General features: G+C 36.9%; 1 protein-coding gene across 1 annotated transcript in view; it reads left to right on the top strand.

The window, feature by feature from the left end:
* The window catches only part of XPR1 (xenotropic and polytropic retrovirus receptor 1), a 217,786-nt gene that overhangs the window by 170,117 nt on the left and 25,249 nt on the right, over positions 1-22,420 (top strand). Inside the window, exon 12 of the mRNA XM_020984350.2 lies at positions 16,363-16,529. Coding sequence (XP_020840009.1) covers positions 16,363-16,529 — 167 coding nt within the window. The remainder of the gene's footprint in view (positions 1-16,362; positions 16,530-22,420) is intronic.

Here is a 22,420-nt window from a genome sequence, read left to right as displayed (position 1 = left end):
CTTTGTTTTTGAAATTGGTTTTACAGCGAACAGCTGATGTTTAACATTTCTACATAGGTTTTTTTTTTAAGATATTCATGTACATAAGGGACAGTATATGTTTATATATACTGTTGTAATGAGGCTTAGAAAAGAGAAAGGGGTGATTTTTGTGTTATCTAAAATAAGTAGAGCTGTAAATTTATTATGACTACAGCATATGGAGGAGTTTGTCCATGGAAACAATTTTAGAGAATTTTTAAATGGTCTCTTTATGACATATTTTTATGGTTTTTCTTGTTGCCTACCTTAAATTTTATATTACATTTAAGTTGCCATAATCAGTAAAAGTTATAATTATTAAGTTATTTATTATCGATAGATTTCATAAGCATAACGAAGGGACTGTTTTTTAAGACGAAAAAGAAGAGGGAAAATTCTGCACAATTGATCAGTACATTGAAAAAGACCAAAAACATGTGCTATACCTGTGGACTTTACAACCTCCATGAAGGAGTAGGTTTTGGAGCATCCTCTCATTTCTCTTAAGCCATACTTGTTCTTTATAATATTGCGACATTCACTTTGTGTGTAGGATGATGGTGAGATAGGGGCATCTCATCCATGTGCATTGTTATAGTCACTGTGTATATTGTTTTCTTGGCTCTGCTTACTTCCCTCTGCATCATTCTGTGTAGATTTTTCTATGCTTCTCTGCATTCATCACATTCATAATTTCTTACAGCATAGTAATATGCTACTACATTCATGTACTACAATTTGTTTAGCGTTTTCAAATGATGAGCATGCACTTTCTAACTTTTTGCTATCAAAAAAGTGCTGGTACAGATGTTTTGGTGCATGTGAGAACTTTATTATTATTGGCCTCTTTGGCATATTAGCCCAGTAATGGAATTCTTTTGGGTTAAAGGGTATGGACGTTTTAGTCACTTTGTTTACATAATTCCAAATTTTCCAAAATGGTTAAACCAATTCATATCAACAATGCAACAGTGTACCTGTCTTCCCAGACCTCCTCTAATATTAACTGTTGTCATCTTTGCCAATTTTCAGACTGTGAGATAGAATGTCAAGGTTGTTTTGATTTTCATTTTACTTACGATTAATGATTTGAAGCATTCTTTCATGTGGTTGTTAATACTTGGGAATTATTTTGAAAATTATTTATTCATATTCTTTGACCACTTATCTGTTAGACAATGGCTATTTAACATACGCACATACTCACATATCTGTGAATTGTTTACATATCTTGGATACCAAACCCTTATCAGAGAAATTTTTTTTAAGGCAGTTGGGGTTATGTGACTAGCCCAGGGTAGCACAGCTAGTAAGTGTCAAGTGTTTGGTCTGAGACAGGATTTGAACTCAGGTCCTGCTGACTTCAGGGCCGGTGTTCTATCCACTGTGCCACCTAGCTGCTTCCAGAGAAATTTTATAAAAAGATTTTTTTCATCCCATTTGGCTGCTTTCATTCTTATCCTAGGAACATTAATTTTGTCTTTGCAGAATCTTTTACTTTCATGTAGTGAAAGTTATCCTATTTTATCTTTTGGAATTGCCTCTGTCCCTTGTTTGGTTAGGAATACATCTCTTGGGGCAGCTAGGTGGCACAGTGGATAGAGGACCAGCTCTGAAGTCAGGAGGACCTGAGTTCAAATCCAGCCTCAGACCAAACATTGACACTTACTAGCTGTATGACCCTGGGCAAGTCACTTAACCCCAATTGCCTAAAAACTTTAAAAAAAAAAAAAGAGGAATACATCTCTTACCTAAAGCTATGAGAGGTATGTGATCTACTTCTTTCTCTGATTTTTTTTTTGTAATATAATCTTTAATATTAAGGTCACATATCTATTTAGAATGTATTGTGGAATATGGTGCAAGGTCTAAGCCTAATTTCTGTCAGACTGCTTTCCAGTTTTCCCAGCAGTTTTTTTTAAAAATCAAATAATGTTTTCTTGAGTAATTCATGTTTTCTGCTTTATCAAATACTGGGATGAGTTCCTTTGTTATTCTGCATGAAGTGAATATTTCAAAGTTATAGATCATAATTTGGGGGGGATAATTTTAAATATTTTTATAATTCCTAAAGATTTTTAATAAAGAAAGGTAATAAAAAACAGTTGTCAGTTTCCTCATCTCTAAAATAAGGGGTTTGGTCTAGATGGTTTCTGAGTTCTCTGCCTTTTCTAAATCTGTGATTTTATTTAGTATTGAGTATTTGTTCAAATTTTTACTGTCTTCTTGGTACTGCAAGAAAATACAGGGCATAGGTTAGCTGTGATACCCTTCCCTTTAGACATTTACAGAAATTTGTATTTACTTCAAAATATCTGTGATGTTATCATTGTGGTTACTCCCTCTGTGTTATTCTATTCTCCCTCTATCACAGTCCATTTGCACTGCGTTATTGTGTCTAATCATTGTCCATGCCTTCACAGTTCGAGGATCTATTCCAAATATGGGCGGTGTTCCTCTAGAAATGTCAACGTACCATGAGTGCCGGTGTATAGCAGCCTGTCATTTTGGTATCCCTCACTCATTCATTTCCTCAATATCTTTGATGTTATACTACAGCCTACTTGTGACCACCATGTGTCTGTTCATTGCCCTTTGGGTAATTGCGCTTTTCATTCTTTTGAGATTAATATCCCATGGTTTGTAGACACACAGCATCATTGGAATATCGATGCTAAAGATGAAACTTTCTGTCCAGGAGCAGCTTGGGAACATTGAAAAACACAGTTTCCAAAATACAGTTCATTTTGCTTTCTCATGTTCAGTCCTAAACCCAGCTCATTATCATTAAGTGAATTCAGTCCAAAATATAAATACTGATGGACTAATAATAGCTCCATTTGTAGCCCAACCACTTTATATGTCATGATTTGCACACTAACATTCTTCATTTATCTGGAGGTTTTTTTCCTGTTTTGGATTGCAAAATGAATCACTTTCAAGTAACCATTGAGGAGGCCTTATAATATCCTGGGTCTTGATACAGTCAGTATAGTGACTCCATTCTATCCTTCACCCTCCATATCTGATCATTTACCAGGTGTTATTGATTTTGCCTCTAAAGCAGCTCTTCCCCTTCTTTTAAACCCTGGCTTAGGCCCACATTATATACATGAATTACACAGTTGTTTAAGTTCATATACATTAAAAATGTATTTATTTGAATGTGCTATGTAAAAGGAAAGTCAGGTAATTAAATTGAATTTACAAATTTGTGCTTAATTACTATCCACCTAGCAAGACTTTCTGTAGAAATGGATGTGGCTTAAAAGTTGGAATAAAGTATAGTAAATCGCTGTAACTCTCCCATATTCACCTCCAGACAGCCATAAAATAGTGCTCCCAAGAAATTCTGGAACAGCAGAACCAGCAAAAACCTTAGCCCAAGAAACATGGAAGATCAGCAGAAAAGGTCTTTTTCACTTGGATAAAAAGGAAACTCAGTCCAGGACAGCAGCAGGCCCCACTTCAGCAAATCAGCGTGCCTCAGCATAGCCAGAGGAACAGACAGACTCCAGCTCTGAGAACCAACCACCACATGTTTCTGCATAGTCCCAGGCAAACAGGCATCCTCCAGTGGCCAAACCTCCATGTGCTTCACCACAGCTCTGGACAGACAGGTAGATGCCAACCTTCCAGGTGCCTAAGCAAACAGGCATACTCACTGGCTCCCTCTATGTTTCCGTGTAGCCCTAGGCAAACAGGCAGCCTCCAGAGGCCAGACCAACACATGCTTCATTATAGCCCTAGGGAAATGTAGAAATACCCCACTGGCCTCAGCACATGCCAGACACCACCACTAGCACCCCAGCTCAGTACCAGGTAACCTGCCAGACCCCTGTGACCTCTAGCAGCATCAGCCACTCCTCCCCCACCTCCTCAGTGCAGCACCAGACACGAGGGTGCCTGTGGGCCTCAGGGCAGCATCAGTGCAGTATCAGGTAAATAGCCAGGGCCTGTAGCCACTGGCACAAGAAGCCTGAGACAGTGCCCCTTCCACCCTGGGAGCAGAGCTCACATTTAAAAGGAAGGAAAAAGGCCAAAGAAGGATGAGCAAAAAAAAAATTAAAAAAAAAAAAAGACTGACCATAGAAAGTTATTATGGTGACAGGGAAGACCAAGACACAAACTCAGAAGAGGACAACAAAGTCAAAACACCTGCAGGCAAAACCCCAAAGAAAAACGGGAAGTGGTCTCAAGCCCAGAAAGAACTCATGGAAGAGTTCAAAAAGGGGCTTAAAAATCACATATGAGAGAGAGAAGATAAATTGGAAAAAGAAATGAGAGTGATGCAAGAGAATTATGAAAAAAGAGTCAACAGGTTGGAAAAAGAAAACAACTACTTAAAACATAGAAGTGGCCAAACAGAGAAGGAGATACAAAAATCCACCGAAAAAAGCAACTCCCTAGAAAGTACAATTGGCCAAATGGCAAAGGATGTACAAAAGCTATCTGGGGAAAACAACTCCTTAAAAGTTAGAATGGGGAGGGGAGGGGTGGCTAGGTGGCACAGCAGAGAGAGCACCGGCCCTAGAGTCAGGAGGACCTGAGTTCAAATCCAGCTCAGACGCTTGACACTTTCTAGCTCTGTGACCCTGGGCAAGTCACTTAACCCTGATTGCATCACCCCCCCCCCCAAAAAGTTAGAATTGGGCAAGTTGAAGCGAATGATTCTATGAGACATCAAGGATCAATCAAATTCCGAAGAATGAAGAAAAAATAGAAGAAAATATAAAATTTCTCATTGGAAAAACAACTAGTCTAGAAAATAGATCTAGGAAAGACAATGTCCGAATCATTGGACTGCCTGAAAGTCATAAGCAAAAGGAAGACCTGGACAGCATCTTTCAAGAAGTTATCAAGGAAGACTGTCCTGTTATCCTGGAACCAGAAGGCATAATAGGCACTGAAAGAATCCACTGATCACCTCAGGAAAGAGATCCCAAAATAAAAAATCCGAAGAACATTATAGTCAAATTACAGTACTGTCAGGTCAAGGAAAAAATACTGCAAGTGGCCACAAAGAAACAATGGAAATATCAGGGAACCACAATCAGGTTTATGCAGGACTTAGCAGCTGCAACATTAAAGGATCAGAGGTCATGAGACATGATTTTCTGGGAGGCAGAGGAGCTAGGACTACAACCAAGAATCATCTACATGGCAAAATTAAGCCTAATACATCAAAAGAAAAAATGGTCATTTGTTGAAATAGAAGGATTTGAAGCTTTCATAAAAAGAAGAACAGAATTGAACAAAAAATTTGATCTCCAATATCAAGGCCCAAAAGAAGCCTAAAAAGGGACAAAGGGAAAAGAAAACATAAGGGATTCAGTGGAGCTGAACTGTTTACATCCCTATATAGGAAGATGATACTTGTAATTCTTAAAAATTGTACCACTAATAGTACAGCTAGAAGGAATATACATAGACAGAGGGTATGGGTGTAGGGTGATTTTGAGGGAAAGACATAAAAAATAAAGGATGAGAAAGAGGAGTACACTATTTGCAGAAGAAAGGGAGAGGTAGAATGGGGTAAATCATTTCACATGAAAGGCGTGAAAGATCTATTACAGTGGAGGGAGAGATGAGAAGGTAAGCGATGAACCTTACTCTCAGCAGTCTTGGCTCAAAGAGGGAATAATATACACAGTCATTGATTATAGAAAACTATCTTGCCGAACAGGAAAGTAAGAAGGGAGGCGATTAAGTAAAGGCAGGGGGTTGGGGGGTGCTAACAGAAGAGAGGGCAGATCAGGGAAATTGGTAGACAGAAGCAAAACACTGTGGAGAGGAGAAAGGGTGAAAGGAGAGAGAGGACAGACGAGGAAAAATAGGATGGTGGAAAATACACAGTTAGTAATCATAACTGTGAATGGGTTGAAATCTCCCATAAAATGGAAGCAGATCGCAAAGTGGATCAAAAACTAGAATCCTATATGTTATTTACAAGAGACACACTTGAAGCAGAGAGACACAGAAAGAATAAAGGTAAAGGGCTGGAGCAGAATCTATTATGCTAAAGCAGAAATAAAAAATAGCAGAGGTAACAATCCTGATCTCAGACAAAGCAACAGCAAAAATAGACCTAATTAAAAAAGATAAGGAAGGAAACTACATTTTGCTAAAAGGTGTGATGAACAATGAAGTAATATCAATACCAAACATATATACACTGAGTGGTATGGCATCCAGTTTTTTTTTTAAGGCAGTTGGGGTTAAGTGACTTGCCCAGGGTCACACAGCTAGTAAGTGTCAAGTGTTTGGGTCTGAGGCTGGATTTGAACTCAGGTACTCCTGACTTCAGGGCCGGTGCTCTATCCACTGCGCCACCTAGCTGCCCCTATCCAAATTCTTAAGGGAGAAATTAAGTGAGTTATAGGTTCATGACCAAACAAGAGATAGCATTATGAAATATAAAATAGATAATTTTGATTATATTAAGTTAAAAAGCTTTTGAACAAACAAAACCAATGCAACTAAGATTAGAAAGAAAGCAGAAAGATGGGAAACAATCTTTATAGCAAGGGTCTCTGATAAAGGCCCCATTTCTCAAATATATAGAGAACTGATATATAAATACAAATATATAGAAGAACTGATATATAAAAATATAAGCCATTCCCCAATCGATAAATGGTCAAAGGATATGAACAGGAAGTTTTCAGATGAAGAAATAAGAGCTATCTGTAGGCATGTGAAGAAGTGCTCTAATTTTCTTTTGATTAGAGAAATGAAAATAAAAACAACTCTGAGGTACCACCTCACCTCACACCTATCAGATTGGCTAATATGACAAAAAAAGGAAAATGATAAATGTTGGAGAGGATGTGAGGAAAGTTGTGATCTGATCCAGCCATTCTGGAGAGCAATTTGGAACTATGCCCAAAGGGCAACCAAACTGTGCATACCCTTATAGCCAGCAATACCACTATGAGGTCTGTTTCCAAAGAGATCATAAAAAAGGGGAAAGGGCCCACATGTGCAGAAATATTTATAGCAGCTGTTTTTGTGGTGGCAAAATATTGGACATTGAGGGGATGTCCATCATTTGGGGAATGGCTGTACAAGCAGTGATATATGAATGTAATGGAATGCTATTGTGCAATTAGAAATGATGAACAGGGAGATTTCAGAAAAATTTGGAAAGACTTGTACAAACTGATGCAGAGCGAAATGAGCAGAACCATGAAAACATTGTACACAGTATCACCAACATCATGTGATGATCACCTATGATTAACTCAGCTCTTCTTAGCAACACATTGATACAAGACAAATACAAAGGACTTGTGATGGAAAATGCTATCCATATCCAGAGAAGGAACTGATGGACTCTGAATGCGGATCACAGCATACTTTTTTTTACTTTCTTTTTTCTTTTTTGTGGTTTTTATCCTTTTGATCTGTTTCTTTTTTCACAACTGTGACTAATATGGACATATATTTTTACATGATAGCCTGGGGGGAGTGAAGGGAGGGAGAAAAATTTGGAACTCAAAATCTTGTAAAAATGAAATGCTAAAATGCTAGTGAAATGCCAGAATGCTAAAAATTGTCTTGACATGTAATTGGGGAAAAATACTATTAAGAAAACAAAGTTGGGAACATTTTTGATAAATGGGGGAGGGGAATGTGAGATAGCCTATGCAATGACACAGGGTTTCAATGACTAAGTCTTTCTGACTAAAACAATGAGTATTGACTAGTAGTTAGAGGTACTCTTTTTTGTGTGGTGGGATAGACAGTTTTGACAATTTTGAAAGTAATGAGCAGGAGCTTATTGTTTATTAAGAATGGATAAGAAGCAGTGTTAAAATCAAATAAGTAATTTTATACAAGTAAAGATTATTTTCCTAGGGCACATAGAATCAATTAAATGAAAAGCAAGACTAAAAGCTGAAAATCTAAGGAAGGTCTAATTGTAAGATCAGCAAGCCAAGGAATTTAGTAATGAAAATGGAGGAGAAAAAAATCAGCCTCCTTGACTTTTTTAAATTGATACATGTGTTGGTAGATAAAAATGAACCATTGATATATAACATGTTTAGATTTTCAAAAATCCTTTGATAAAACTGTATTGAATGGAGTTTTCAAAAAAATCTAGTTTCCCGCAGTTTAATACTTGGAAGGATCCATGATTTTATCAGTAGTAACAGACACAAATTCCACCCACCTCCACATTTTGTCATTTCTTCTCCATGCTGTCCTAGAAATCTTCCATAGAGGTTCAAATATTTGGCAACAATAAAGAGGTACCTCAGAGATAGGGAATAAAATATAGGAATAAATAGAGACTTCTCTGAATAGAGACATACAAACGTTGAGGTTTAGCAGAGATCAGTGTCAGAACCTGTCCTTGTGTTTTTACAGATGACCTAAAGGAGTAAAAGTTTTGTTTTGTAGATAACACCAAATCACCTTAAGAAAGAAGTAAGGAAATTCAGAGCCAGGAGGAATAAATTGTAGAAACCTAAGACTGTTGAGAATAGTCAGAAAAGTAGTAGATACAGTTCATTGTACAGAAAAAGAGAAAGCTATCATGTTTGGGCTCCTCTCAGCAGGACCTCCTCCCACTCTCTCTATCACTGTAAATCCCATCCCTCTAGGGGACAGGTTTTTGAAAACTTCTCAATGTTAGAGCTCTTCTTTATGGAAGTCATCCTGTGGGCCTTGTCAACTCCTTAGAATAGGAGCTCCTGGAAGAAAAGAGTGATTTCACTATTTTTCTTTGTATTCCTAGCACTTACCATAGTACCAGTACATCATGGGCACTTCCTAAATGGTTTTTTTTAAAAAATATATTTTGATTGATAGATTTAACTAAAATTTAGTCATTTTAGTTAAATCTGTCAATCAAATTTTGGCTTTCAGGGAAGAAGGTGGCAGAAAGAATTTGGGCCTTCCCCAACCCCCTTACACCCTTTACTTTTTTCCCTTTGCTCCTCTCTTTCCTGTGCTCCCTGGTTATCTGATATTATTTGAAGCATAATTGTTTTGTTTCTTAGCTTGAGTACAGGTACGTAATAATGATGATAGAGTTAATAGTATTAGCATTTTTGTAGCACTTAAAGATTTCCAAAATGCTTTACAAATATTCTCTCATTTCACCTTCACAACCCTGGAAAGTAAGTGCTGATGTTATTCACATTGTATAGATAAAGTTAAACATGTACATTTGTTTTCTTAAATGACTGTATTTTACTTAAATTGTATGTCTGATGATTGTTTTATTTTCCTATGAATCAATGGTGTTTGATAGAAGAAAAAGGTTCCTTCTCTTACCATGCCACAGGTACCCCACCTCCATGATAAAAAAGTTTTCTTATGTCTTGACATACTAGAGAATAAAGTATCCCTTAGTAACCACAGGGCCAGGCATATAGTAGGCTTGTTAATTTTTTGGTAAAATACTTCTGTTTGTCAGCATACCTATCAGGGAGACAAAATGGAAACATCTAATGTATTATTAACAAGAAAGAAGGTAAGAAACCTTAATTTTATCTGCATAGAAATGTGATGTTTTAGGAAGAAGTGTTTAATGATATTTACCAAGATATTGAAGCATATGGGAGAGAGCAGAGGACAAATTATAATCCAGAATTCTTTTTTTTTCTCAGTATTTTGTCATTAGAGAAGGTACAGGAGCTGATCTGTTAGAATATTCAACTTAATATAAAAACAATTTAATAAGTGAATTCACTTGTTAATTGTATTAACAATATCCATTAAATTTTGGTTGTTTTCTTTATATAATGTTTCTACCTCCCTTTATTTTTGTCCCCAGTGTTGTAGTGGTAGAGAATACATGGCACATAGACTGTAGCATTACCTGAGTTCTGTCTGTAAGTTGAAAGTGATATTTGCTACTCAGATTTTCCTAGAACACTGTATTTTTCCTTTGTTCCTCTCTGATTCTGTCTTGGATCGTACTTACTTTTCTAAACATTATGCCCCTTTATCTGACCTGCCATTGAACTGTAAACTCCTTGAGGGCAAGAGAGATGACTTGTTTTTATCTTCTTGTACCCTGCATCTCACAGTGCTCAATAACATGGTAATCACTTAATAAATTCTTGTTTAAATGAATGAACCCTGAGAGAATTTTCCCCTCCTCTAACCCTAGACAATTTGGCCAAGTGAGGGTTTTTTAAGGATGGGACATACATGGGCATGTTTGTAGGCAGCTAGGAAGAAACCACTAGATATGGAGAGATTGCATGAAGATTAGAGAAAGTGGAAAAGATAGAGTGTGCAATCTGCCAGAGAAGATGGAATGGAATGCATGTTGAGGGATTTACCTTAGCAAGGAGAAAGGCCACCTCTTCAGTGAGGTGGAGGAAAATGCTTGAGTGATACTAGATGAGAAGAAAAACTTGAGCGTTCCGTAAATTGTCTCTTTTTTTCAGTGAAATGAGCCGAAGCCCCTGCTGAGAGGATGGGAGGAGGGATACTTTGTGTGTACACTTTAGGGGGAAGGGGAGGCAATCTTAAGGGGGACAGTGTTTGAAACAACTACGTGGTGAGTGGAATAGAGAATTGATTAGAAAGGTATAAAAGGCTTCCTTCTAGTTTCCACTAAAGTCCCACCTTCTACAAGAAGCCTTGGCCAGTCCTTAATTTTAATAACCTTTTCTTTGATACTCTCAATTTATCCTGTATATAGCTTGTTTGTACATATCTGTTTTCACATAATTTTGCATGTTTTTTTGTATTCCTTATTAGACTGTGAGCTACTTGAGAGCAGGGAGTTTTTTGCCTGATGCATAGTAGGTGCTTAATAAAAGCTAGGTGACTGACTGACAGGGATTTTTTCTTAGCAGTTTCTCCTAGTTTATTCTATTTGGATTTATCATCCAAAAAGGAATTTTTGGGTGCAGAACTCTAAGTACGTTTGTGTTTGTTTTTGAAACAGTCGTAGTCATTACTGTCAACATACCCACCCTGAACTGTGCTGCTTCTAAAGTGGCAGGTATGTAGTACATGGAATCTTACGGCAGAATAGCAGTGACTTGATTTTCTGTCCTCCTGAGCTTCACTGAAGAAGGCTACTAGATTTTGCCAGTAAATTAAGATGTAATTGCTTTCCTAGAGTAATATGTTATTTTCTATACATTCCCTGAATGCCAATGAAGGCAGATGAGGAAGGGATGATGCCATACAAAAGTCCCATGGGGATGAGAAAGATCAGATGAAGGTAAATGCAGGCTACAGATTAAATCAGGCCAAAACATAAAGAATATCATGGAGTAGTATTTTACTTTAGCATTTTTAGAGGACTAATAAATGAACTCTGAGATATTCAGAGTTTAGTTTTCTTTGAAACCAATAGTGGTATTATATTTTAATGCCTAATAAGAGAGAGAGAAAAATAGTAACTCTGGGTGGCTTTTAAAGAATTATGCAACATTCTTTTATATGTGTATATACACATATATGTGTATGTGTGTGTGTGTGTGTGTGTGTGTATGTGTATATATATATATAAATTTATTTATTTTTAGTTTTCAACATTTACTTCCACAAGATTTTGAGTTTCAGATTTTCACCCCATCTCGCCCCTCCCCCCACCCCAAGATGGCATGCATTCTGAATATTCCTTCCCCTAGTCTGCCTTCTCTTCTGTCTCCCCCCCCCCTTATCCCCTTCCCCTTATATTTTCCTGTAGGGCAGGATAGATTTCTGTACCCCATTTCCTGTATTTCTAATTTCCCAGTTATGCAGCACTCTTGAAGGGCAGAATGAGTTCCAGGTCTTCTACTAACTAGCCATGTGACTCTGATGTCATGGTCCTCTTCAGAAACGAAGAACAAACAGCAGCAACACATGACTCTGAACAAATTACTTAACTAACCTCTGTGAGCCTCAGGTTCCTTAACTGTGATGAAAGAATAGAAGGAGATGATCTCTACGGTCACTTCCAGCTTTAAGAATCTCTTAATAACTACAAATTAGTCCATTCCTTAAGTGCAGTTGCTTTTTTTCAGAAATTCCTTATCTGATTGCAATTCTTTTTACCTTTTTTTTTTTCACATCCTTCCCTTCTGTTACAATTTACACTTAATTGTCCATTAGTAGTTGAGAGGACAAAATGGCTTCAATAGTAATACTTGATGTTATACTTCAGAAAACTCATTTGGGAAATGTCATTTGTCAACTCACTACATTTTTCTCTTTCGTGATCTCCCCACTAGAAAGAAATACTAGCATGTATCATAGCATAGTTTTGTGGTAACATTCTTCAAATACATCTTCTCTTTTGAGTATTTGCTTTGGGAAAATCCTTAGCGTAGATGAGTGGTATGCTAAAAGATTATGTGCTTTGTTTGCCATTTGTCTTTGCAAACCTCGGCAGTAGTACAACTGCAGGGTTCCCTTTTTGAAATGAGGTTGAGTTGCTCATTGCCTATTCCCTAGGTCTCTCAATAAGCATGAAATAACAAATAATTTGCCCATACATTTCTGACTGAGCCAAATCAATAGGTAGATTTCCTCAGACTTGTAAACGTGAGACTTAATCAAAAACAATTGTAATCTAAAAAATCTAAAAGACAGAAGAATCTGTCTTTTGATAGGAGAGAAAAGTGCTTACATGACAAGTCTAGGATGTGTTTATCTCTAATCTTTTTTAAAAGTTTTTCTTTTTATTGTAAAAGTTGCAAACATTAATATTTCCATATATGAGCAACTGAAAAAAAGAGCTATATATGAAACCATGAATCCTCCCTATGTACAGCTTTTTTGATATTCAGATTTAGTGTGGTAATAATTTCTATGCTACCTTGCTTCTGAAATTCCTTCTCTTTTTAAATTTATTTTTAATAGTTCATTGGGGACCTTTTATTTCTTTTCTTCCTTTTTTCAAGTATTGCAATCACTACCTCCCTACAGCTTCCTCCATTAAAAATAAAAGCTCAAGGGCAACTAGGTGGCGCAGTGGCTAGAGCTCTGGCCTTGGAGTCAGGGGGACCTGAGTTCAAATCCGACTTCAGACACTTGACACTTATTAGCTGTGTGACCCTGAGCAAGTCACTTAACCCTAATTGCCTCACCAAAAAGCAAAAACAAAAGAAAAGGGGGGGGCAACTTGGTGGCACAGTGGATTGAGCACTGGCCCTGGTCAAGAGGACCTGAATTCAAATGTGGTCTCAGGCCAGACACTTGACACTTACTAGCTACGTGACCCTGGGCAAGTCACTTAACCCCAATTGCCCCACCAAAATAAATAAATAAATACATAAATAAATGAAAGCTCATATCTGGTAAGAAGCATAGTCAAGCAAACAATTTTATGTTTCATTGGTGTATGTCTCTATTTCTACACCAAAAAGTGGGAAGCATGTTTCACCAGTGGTCTTTTGCAGTCATTACATTGGTCACTTAAGGCTTTGATAACTTTACTTTTAGTCATAAACTGTTCTCCCAGTTCTTCTTACATTAGTCTGCATCTGTTCATACAAGTTCTCCCAGGACTCTGAATCCATTCCTATAAGATTACATTACATTCTCTTACCATAATTTGTTCAGAAATTCCTAAATTAATGGGCATACCTTTTATTTCCAGTCCTTTGCTGCAACAAAAAAGTGCTGCTAGACGTATTTTTTGTACACATGTATGGATCTATTATCTTTATATTTGATCTCTTTGGAGAGTATAAGCTTAGTAGTGATGTTACTGAGTTAAAGGTTATTCCAAATTTATGAGTTTCAGGGTCTAGTTCCAAATTACTTTCCCAAATGGTTAGACCATTTCACAGCTCCACCAGTAGTATATTAGTATGCTTGTCCCTCACTATGCACCAAGGGCTATAGAACTGTATATACCCTTTGATCCAGCAATGCCACTGATAGGTCTACATCCCAAAGAGATCACAAAAAAAGGGAAAAGGAACTATTTGTACAAAAATATTTATAGCAGTTCTTTTTGTGGTGGCTAAGAATTGGAAATTGAGAGAATGTCATCAATTGGGAAATGCCTGAACAGGTTGTGATACATGATTGTGATGGAATACTACTGTGCTATAAGAAATGACAAGCAGGATACTTTCAGAAAAACCTAGGACTTACATATGCAAAGTGAAGTGAGCAGAACCAGAACATTGTATACAGTAACAGCAATATTGTATGATGTTCAACTGTGAAAGACATAGCTGTTTTCAGCAGTACAATTACTCAAGTCAATTCCAAAGGAATTATGATGAAAAATGCTATCCACATCCAAAGAAAGAACTGACGGAATCTGAATGTAGATTGAAGCATATTTTTTTTTCACTTTTTTCTGGGCGGTGTTTTATTTTGGTTTTCCGTCTGTGTCTTCTTTCTCAACATGATGAATATGGAAATATGTTTTGCATGATTGTACATGTATAAACTATATCAAATTGCTTACCGTCTCAGAGAAGCGAGGGGGAGAACATTTTGGAACTCACAATTTTTTTAAAATGAATGTTAAAAATTGGTTTTGCATGTAATTAGGGAAAAATAAAATATTATTAAGGGAGTATGCCTGTCCTCCAACATTGTCATTTTCCCATTTTATCATCTCTGAAAACTTGAGGTGTGAGGTAGAACCTTGTCCAAATTTGCATTTCTGTCATTATTGGTGATTTACTTTGAGAAATACCTCTTCATATACTTAGACCATTTATCTATCGGGGAATGGTTCTTGCTATATATTTGACCTATTCCCTGCCCCTTAGATATTGGGCCTTTATCAGAGGAATTTGCTGCCAAAAAAAAAAAAAAGAAACCCTTCCCTATTTAACTGTTTCCCTTCTAGTTCCAATGCAGTGATTTTGTTTGTTCATAAAATAGCCAATTTTATATTATTGAAATTGTCCATTTTATCTCCTCTGTTTTCCCTATTCCTTGCTTAGATAAGAACTCTTTTCCTCTCTGTCCATAGCTGTGAAGTAGTCTCCTTCCTGGCTGCTCTTATTTGTTTGTTATACATAGGTTATGTGTCCTTATGTGGTAAGAGATGTAAGTCTAAACCTCATTTCTTGAAGACTTCTTTCCAGTTTTGTCTCATAGTCTATCCTTCCTTCCTCAGCATTTGGAGCCCTTAGGTTTATTAAATTCTATGGTCTTATCCTAGATTGCTTCTGGCTTACGCCATTTCTTCTATTTTATCTTTAAGAATACTACTTGCATCATCACTCTAGTCTGTCTCCTGTTTTTAACCACATTTATTTTTGGTGGCATTTTAATGTACCCATTACATTTGAATCTTGGCACATGTTAAGTGACTAAATCATGATAGATTCTGTCTCATTTTTAATTTTTTAGTACTTTGATTAGACTAATCAGTTTAAATTTAGTATAAACTAATGTATTTGTGCCTGTTTATGGTATTTTTATATTAGAAAAGCAACTAATACAAAATCACTGAGAATATTTTAAGTGATAGTTCTATAGCTTACATTGCCTACAATATGAAACACTTGAGAACAGTATGCCTCTGAAGGATTCAGTGGTACTTTTGAATGTTATGTGATTTTTATTTAACATTTTATTATTCCAAATTTGGTACAATAGCATAAAACACCAATAAATCACATTTCAATATGTCAGTGACTTTTATGATTTCATTGACATGAGCACTGCCTCTACCAGTGCAGATTGCAATTCCACTGTGACTTCATATATAAATAAACCATAGCACGCATAAAAAGATTTTTACATTATCAAAGTAGACTTGAAGGAAAGTCAACATAAAATGCTCTCATTGACTTAAAAGATGAAGTCATATGCATAGAAAATTATTTTTATTGGTCAGTTTCCGTTTTTATTTTCCCTGGGATTTCATCTAAATTTAGAATTTGGTCTGCTTGCCTACACTACAAAAAGATACTAACTACATGAAAGGTCTGTTGTTCTGTACGTAATAGAAACAACCTAAAAGTTCCTTAAACCAAACAGTGTTAGCAGTGACTTTATTGTCAGAAGAATTTTAGACTTTTTCTATGTCTTTGACCTTAAGCTGCCACCTTATGGATAGAATTAAAATAATATTTTTCTTAGTATTTGGATTTTGTTTGTTTTTGTGTTGATACATAGCAAAGAGCTCCCAAAAACTTCACTTTCAAAAATATATATAACCCCTACTCATAATAGATGAGTAGTAAATGTTTATTATTGATAACAAATTTGAAGGACTCTTGTCATCTGGCCTTCACTGAGCAACTGCCCTGTTTAGATGAAAAATTTCTTTGTTGTCCTTTTATGAGAACTTGGTAAAGAATTCTGGTGTTGATTATTGATAATTAATGAGTACTTAATGTTATTAAAATCTACTTGTTTTCCTTCTGTCCCTCTCTTCCTACCCTTTTTTTCCCCCAGCTCGAGACCACTCAGACACCTCTGTGTTCTTTTATCTTTGGATTGTCTTCCATGTCATCAGCTCCTGCTATACCCTTTTCTGGGATCTGAAGATGGACTGGGGTCTCTTTGATAGGAATGCTGGGGAAAATACCTTCCTTCGGGAAGAGATTGTCTACCCCCAAAAGGTATGTACTCAAAATGATCATGTTTGTGAAAAGTTTTGAACAATCTCAGGGCATGATATAGTATCATAGATCTTGCATTTCAATTTGGAAGGGATTATCTAGGCCAGAGATTCTTAACATTGGGGTCTATAGATCAATTTTGTGAGGTGTATAAACTTAGATGGGAAAAAATTTACATTTTTATTTCAATATCATTGATTTCCTTTGTAATCCCATGTGTTTTTGCATTTAAAACATGATCATGATAAGGAATCTGTATGTTTTTCCAGACTACCAATGGGTCTGTAATGAGGGAATTAAGGGGAGTAGGACCATGATTAATTGTGGAAATTGAGTGAACCAGTGACTCTTATCTTGTGAGTCGGAGTGAGCTTAGTTCTCTTTCTGTTTAATTACGAATCTTGTCTAGATTCTGTCTTGTGAGAAAACTTTATTCAGTTATGGAAATTGGGAGAAAACTTAATTGCATTGTTTGAACCTCATCCTGCATAGCTGGGAAACTAGACCACCTCTCCCTGCTGCTCAAAATCCATAACCAAGGACTTCGGTAATGCTGACCAGCAACCTGGTCAGATCCAAAGATCTTTGCAAGGAGTTTTCTCAGAATTGTACATCTCAAGCAGCCCAAATGTCACCTGGAGACTGGCCCCATACTGATCAATCAGTTATTGTTTTTATGTTCCTTCAATTGTATACAGACACTTGGGGAGAGCTGCACACTTCTCTTTCTGAATTCAGGGAATTGCACCTGTTTGCTTGCCCCCTCCCAACTTAGAAAATCCCTAATCTTTCCTCCTATTAGAAATCAGATTACCTAATGTTGTGTTGTTTCCTCTTAATTAGTCTTATTTGACTATTTGTTTTTAATGTACAAAAATCTCTCTCCCCATGTATTTGGAGTACAGGCCTAAGCTGAAGAGGTCTTGTCACGATTTGTTGGGCAATTGCCATGCATTGCTTAATAAATCGATATGCTTGGAAGATCAAATCTTTGTTTCCTCAGTCATTTCATCTTTCACCTGCCACAGTAACAAAAAGTTGATCGAGGTCAACCTTAATTTCTAGATTAAGAAATTATTTGCCCAAGGTCACAGAAATAGCAAGTGGCAGAACCAGGGTTGGGACCCAGGTCTTTTGATTCCAAATCTAGCTCTTTTTCCATTATATCATACTGCTTCTTATCACTTAAGCTTTCATGTGCTGTAGATCAAATCCTAATGCAGCAGATATGATTACAAAGCAGATCAGTTTAGCAAAAATACTTCCCATCCACTAATTTCAGAAGTTCTTATAACCAAATCCCATTACATCCACTAAACAATTGTAATGTTCACTTATAATTCATTGTAACAGGATGTGATTTGTATATTTGTTATAGTCATGGGTTTAGAACTAGAAGGGACGTCAGAGGTCATCGAGTCAAGCCTTTTCAAGTTACATATGAAAAAACTGGGACACAAAGAGGTTAAATGACTTCTCCAAGATGAAATAAGTTTAATAAGTGGAAAAGCTAAGATTTAAACTCAGGTCCATATCCAGTGTTTCTTGGAAGAACCCATAAAATTTTTATACCACTTCTTTGGGAAAACATTTAGAAATCACTGGTTGAGTAAAAAAGGAATTGTTTTTTATTTTGTTTTTCAAATGGGTCTCTTTCCTGTGCTGTGTTAGAATGCCATTAAAACGTCTACATTGTACTATGAAGAATCTGCAAGCTGTGATGTTAATTGACAGAGGGGGGCTATTTCAAATATAGATGGAGGATTAAAGATGGAAGAATTAACAGTGACTCTAGAAAGGCTGAGGAAGGTAAATTCACAATAGCAAATGAGATAATATTTATAAAAAAGTATTTAGCACAGTGCCTGGTACATAATAAATGCTATATAAATATTAGATATTAGTTATTAATAGCAATGAGCAAAACAATAGTCAAGCTACAATAATAGGAATGACTCATCTTTTTAAAGGTCTTTAAAGTTTACAGAATGCTTTCCTCAAAACAAACCTGTATAGTAGGTATTAGGTGATGATTGAAACACATTGATAAAGCCTTTTTTTTTTTGTCAGATGGTTTCACTAATAATCATTGTCTAGGTCAGGGTTCTTAACCTTTTTTGTGTTGTGTCATGGACCCCTTTGTCAGTTTCATGAGTTTATGGATGCCTTCTTAAAAGAATATTTTGTTTTATGTTATTGAAGGAATAATTAAATAATTATTCAATAATTGAAGGAAATGCTAAACTTCAGTTAGAGGCTAATAGCCATTCACAGACTTCCTTGAAATCTATCCACAGACCTCTTGCCAGATTAATTTTCCCAGATTAAGAACCCATGAACTAGATGAGGAATACACTTCTAATCGATTCATTTTTAATTGTCTTGATTGCTTACAAGAAGTACTTTAATTGAATGAATGAATATTTCTGTATGGAAATTTCAAATATTCCCAGTTGCTGCTGTTAATTCATAGTAATAATAATGCAAGGTTGTTCCTTAACAGTCTGCTGGAAAATGACCTTGAAGGAAAGGGGGAACACAGTTCTTGCTTCATTTGCTTAAAAATTCAAAAAATCACTAATAATATTATTCATTATTAAGTACCCATTATATGCCAAGCACTGTGGTAGGTGCAGGGGATACAACATAGACAAAAATAAGTATAATACAGCATGCTCTGGGGAGGGGGAAAAACACTGATAACTAAGGGAATCAGGTAAGACTTTGTGGGGAGAGCATTGTCTGAGATAAATCTTGAAAGAATGCAAAGATTTTCAGAGTTATAGATAAGGAAGATAGTATATTCCAGGCATGATGAATGCATGGAGGGCATGGAATGAATTTTCAAGTTTGGGGTATAATTAGAACAGGAGAACACTGTAGATTTAGTTAATCTAAATTTTGACAAAGCGTTTGTAAACTTTCTCTTGCTGTTCTTTTGGAAAAGATGGTTACATGGGCCAGACAGTATAGAATTAGTTGGTTTCAGACCTAGTTGAATGGCCAGGCCCAAAGAAAAATCATTAATGATCCTATGTTAGCTTGGGGGGGAAAAAAGTGTGCAGTGTTCCAAGAATCTGTGATGAACTCTTTTAAAAATTTGTTAGTTATCTGAATTAAAGCATTCATAGCATGCTCATCAAGTTGATAGTGTCAGAATTTAAAAAAAAAAAAGTTCTTAACAGGAAAGAGCATTGGGTTGGATCTCATAAAGATGAAACTCAGTAGGATAAAGATAATGTCTTACACTCAGGTCCAAATAATCAGCCTCAAAAGTATAAGATGAAAGGTGAATGGTTAGACAGCAGTATTTCCACCAAAAAAAAAAATCCATGAGCTAGAGGACGACAAATTCATTATGAGCCAGCAGTGTGCTGTGGCATCAAAGAATGATAACACAGTTTTGAGCTACATGAATAGAGGCATGATGTGAAGAGCTAAGATAGACTTCTTGTACTTTGCCTCATTTAGACCGTCTCTGGAGTACTGTGTTCAGTTTTGGCCACCAAAGTGCCTAGGACATTGATGAACTGTAAAATATCCAAAGGAAGAAAACCAGAGTTGTTAAGTGCTATATGAGAATCACATGGGGGAATTGGGATCGTTTGCCCTTGAGAAAAAGACAAGACTCGGGAAACATGACAGCTGTGTTCAAGTATTTGAAAGGTTGTCATGTGGAGGAAGACTTAGATTTATTGTTAGGACTGGCAACAGTGGGTGAAAGTAATGGAGGACAAATTGAGGTTTGATGTCATGACAGTTGTCCTAACAATTAGAACTTTGCAAAAATAGAAATGGAGTATCTCAGAAATTGGGGGATTACCCCTCATTAAAGATCTTGGAGCAAAAGCTGGATACTTGTGTATATTATAGGAGGCATTCTGTTTATGTGTGAGTTGTGATCTGTACTCTTGACTCATTTCCCCATATTTTATTCTGTGAATAGTGTCAAAAGGGATAAAATTGGTAAAAGATCATCTTTTTACTAGGGAAAAAAAAACCAAAAACAGAACAAAATTGGCTAAGGAAGTTGGTATATAAAACAAGTGATAAAATAGTAAGAAAGCATCTAACTGCCCTTGATATTCAAGTCACCTAACATAGATGAGCTACATTCTTGGGTGTTGAAAGAACAAGGGATAGAAGTGGAGAGGTGGAGTAGCAGGAAGCAATACAGCACAGCTGCTCCTCCACATTTCCTCTACAAAGATCTAGAAAATACATTAGACTGAATTATGATCAAGAAAAAAATCACAATGAGGCATTTTCGAGTCCTGTTTGGCTTAGGGGGAGACAAATAAGTCTGCAAACCCTGGAGATAGGGTCTGGCCAGGAGCATTGCAGCATGCAGGGAATGAAAGATGGCCAAAACTAGGTAGCAGGGAAAGAAGTGTGAGGCAAGAAGAGAGCTTAGGGGATCCCTGAACAAGAGCAGGGTGCAGGAGCAGGTGCAGTCTGCCAGCTCTGTCACCTGTACCTCCATCACCCAGTTCCCAGTCACACAGGAGGAGAACCACCTGCATTTAGAGGGAGTGGAGAGGAGCAGGCTCATAGTGGGTTATAAGCCATAGTTGTGTACTGAGCAAAGAACAAGTTCAGAAACAAACAATGGTCATATGGCTTTGATCGTAGGAGCAAAGCAGGGATTCATGTCTAACCTTCAGCCTAGGCGGAAGCCTACAGTGGAATAAACAAGGCAGGAATCTCAGATGAAAGGGACTACAGTTCAGTCACTCTGAACCTATAGAGTTTTCCAGTGGTTTATCCTTGCTGAGTCCAACAGTAGCCTACTAAAACTCCCAACCAGGGACAAGCTGACAGACTCAAACCTGGTAGTGTCAAACGTGGGTTAGAAATTTACTGAGCTCAGACCAGAAGGGCTGTGAGCAGACTTCACCTGAGATTACATCACTTGGGAGCATTGACAACTTGCAGGTCCCCAGCCTATACTGTCAAAGCAGGAGACAGGAACAAAAGCTCACAGCTCTGACCTTCCCCCCAGAAGTGTGCAGAGCTCAACCCTAACTCAAATCCAGAGTCAGAAAGCTGGAAGAATAAGCAAAAGAAGAAAAGAACCTGACCATAAAAAGCTACTTTGGAGGGAATCTCAAGAAAAGGATGTAATAATTATAATGAGCCAGCATTTCTTTATCAAGAAAAGGTCATGCCAGACTAAACTTACTTCCTTTTTTAACAGAATTACTAGTGGTGGAAATACTGAAGATATAATTAATCTATATAGTCCAGTCAAAGTGCCTACTATGTGCCATGCACTGTGCTAAGTGCTAGGTATACAAAGAAAGGCCAAAAGCAGTCTCTTCTCTCATGGAGCTCATAGTCTCATGGAAGAGACAATATACAAACAACTGTGTGCAGACAAAGCATAGACAGGACAAATAGGAAATAGTTAACAGAGAGAAGGCACTAGAATAAAGAGGCATTAGGAAGGACTTCCTCTAGTAAGTGGGATTTTAGTTGGACCAAGGAAGCCAGAGAGTGGCGATTAAAAGGGATAGAATTGCAGCCTTGGGAGACAGCCAATGAAAATGCCCAGTCTGGAAATGAAATGTCATGTGTGGGGCTGGCGTCACTAGATCTCAGAGTATGTTAAAGAGAATTAAATGTAAGTATATTGGAATGTAAGAAGAGGCGAGGTTATGAAGAGTTTTTAAAAGCCAAACTGAAGATTTGATATTTGTTCCCATAGGCAATAGGGAGCCACTGGAGTTGACTGTGGGAGGCAGTGATGTGATCATACTTGTGCTTTAAAAAGATCAGTTTGATGGCTGAGTAGTAGATAAACTGGAATGTGAAGAGACTTAAAGAAAGTAGACCAACCAGAAAACTACAGTGATAGGGACGTTAGGAGCAGACGAGAGTTTTGGGGAAAA

This window comes from Phascolarctos cinereus, unplaced genomic scaffold (genome assembly GCF_003287225.1).
Source record: "Phascolarctos cinereus isolate Bilbo 61053 unplaced genomic scaffold, phaCin_HiC Scaffold_5;HRSCAF=322, whole genome shotgun sequence".
Lineage (NCBI taxonomy): Eukaryota > Metazoa > Chordata > Mammalia > Diprotodontia > Phascolarctidae > Phascolarctos > Phascolarctos cinereus.
The sequence above is the reverse complement of the archived record's forward strand: the minus strand, read 5'-3'. Positions and strand labels throughout refer to the sequence as shown.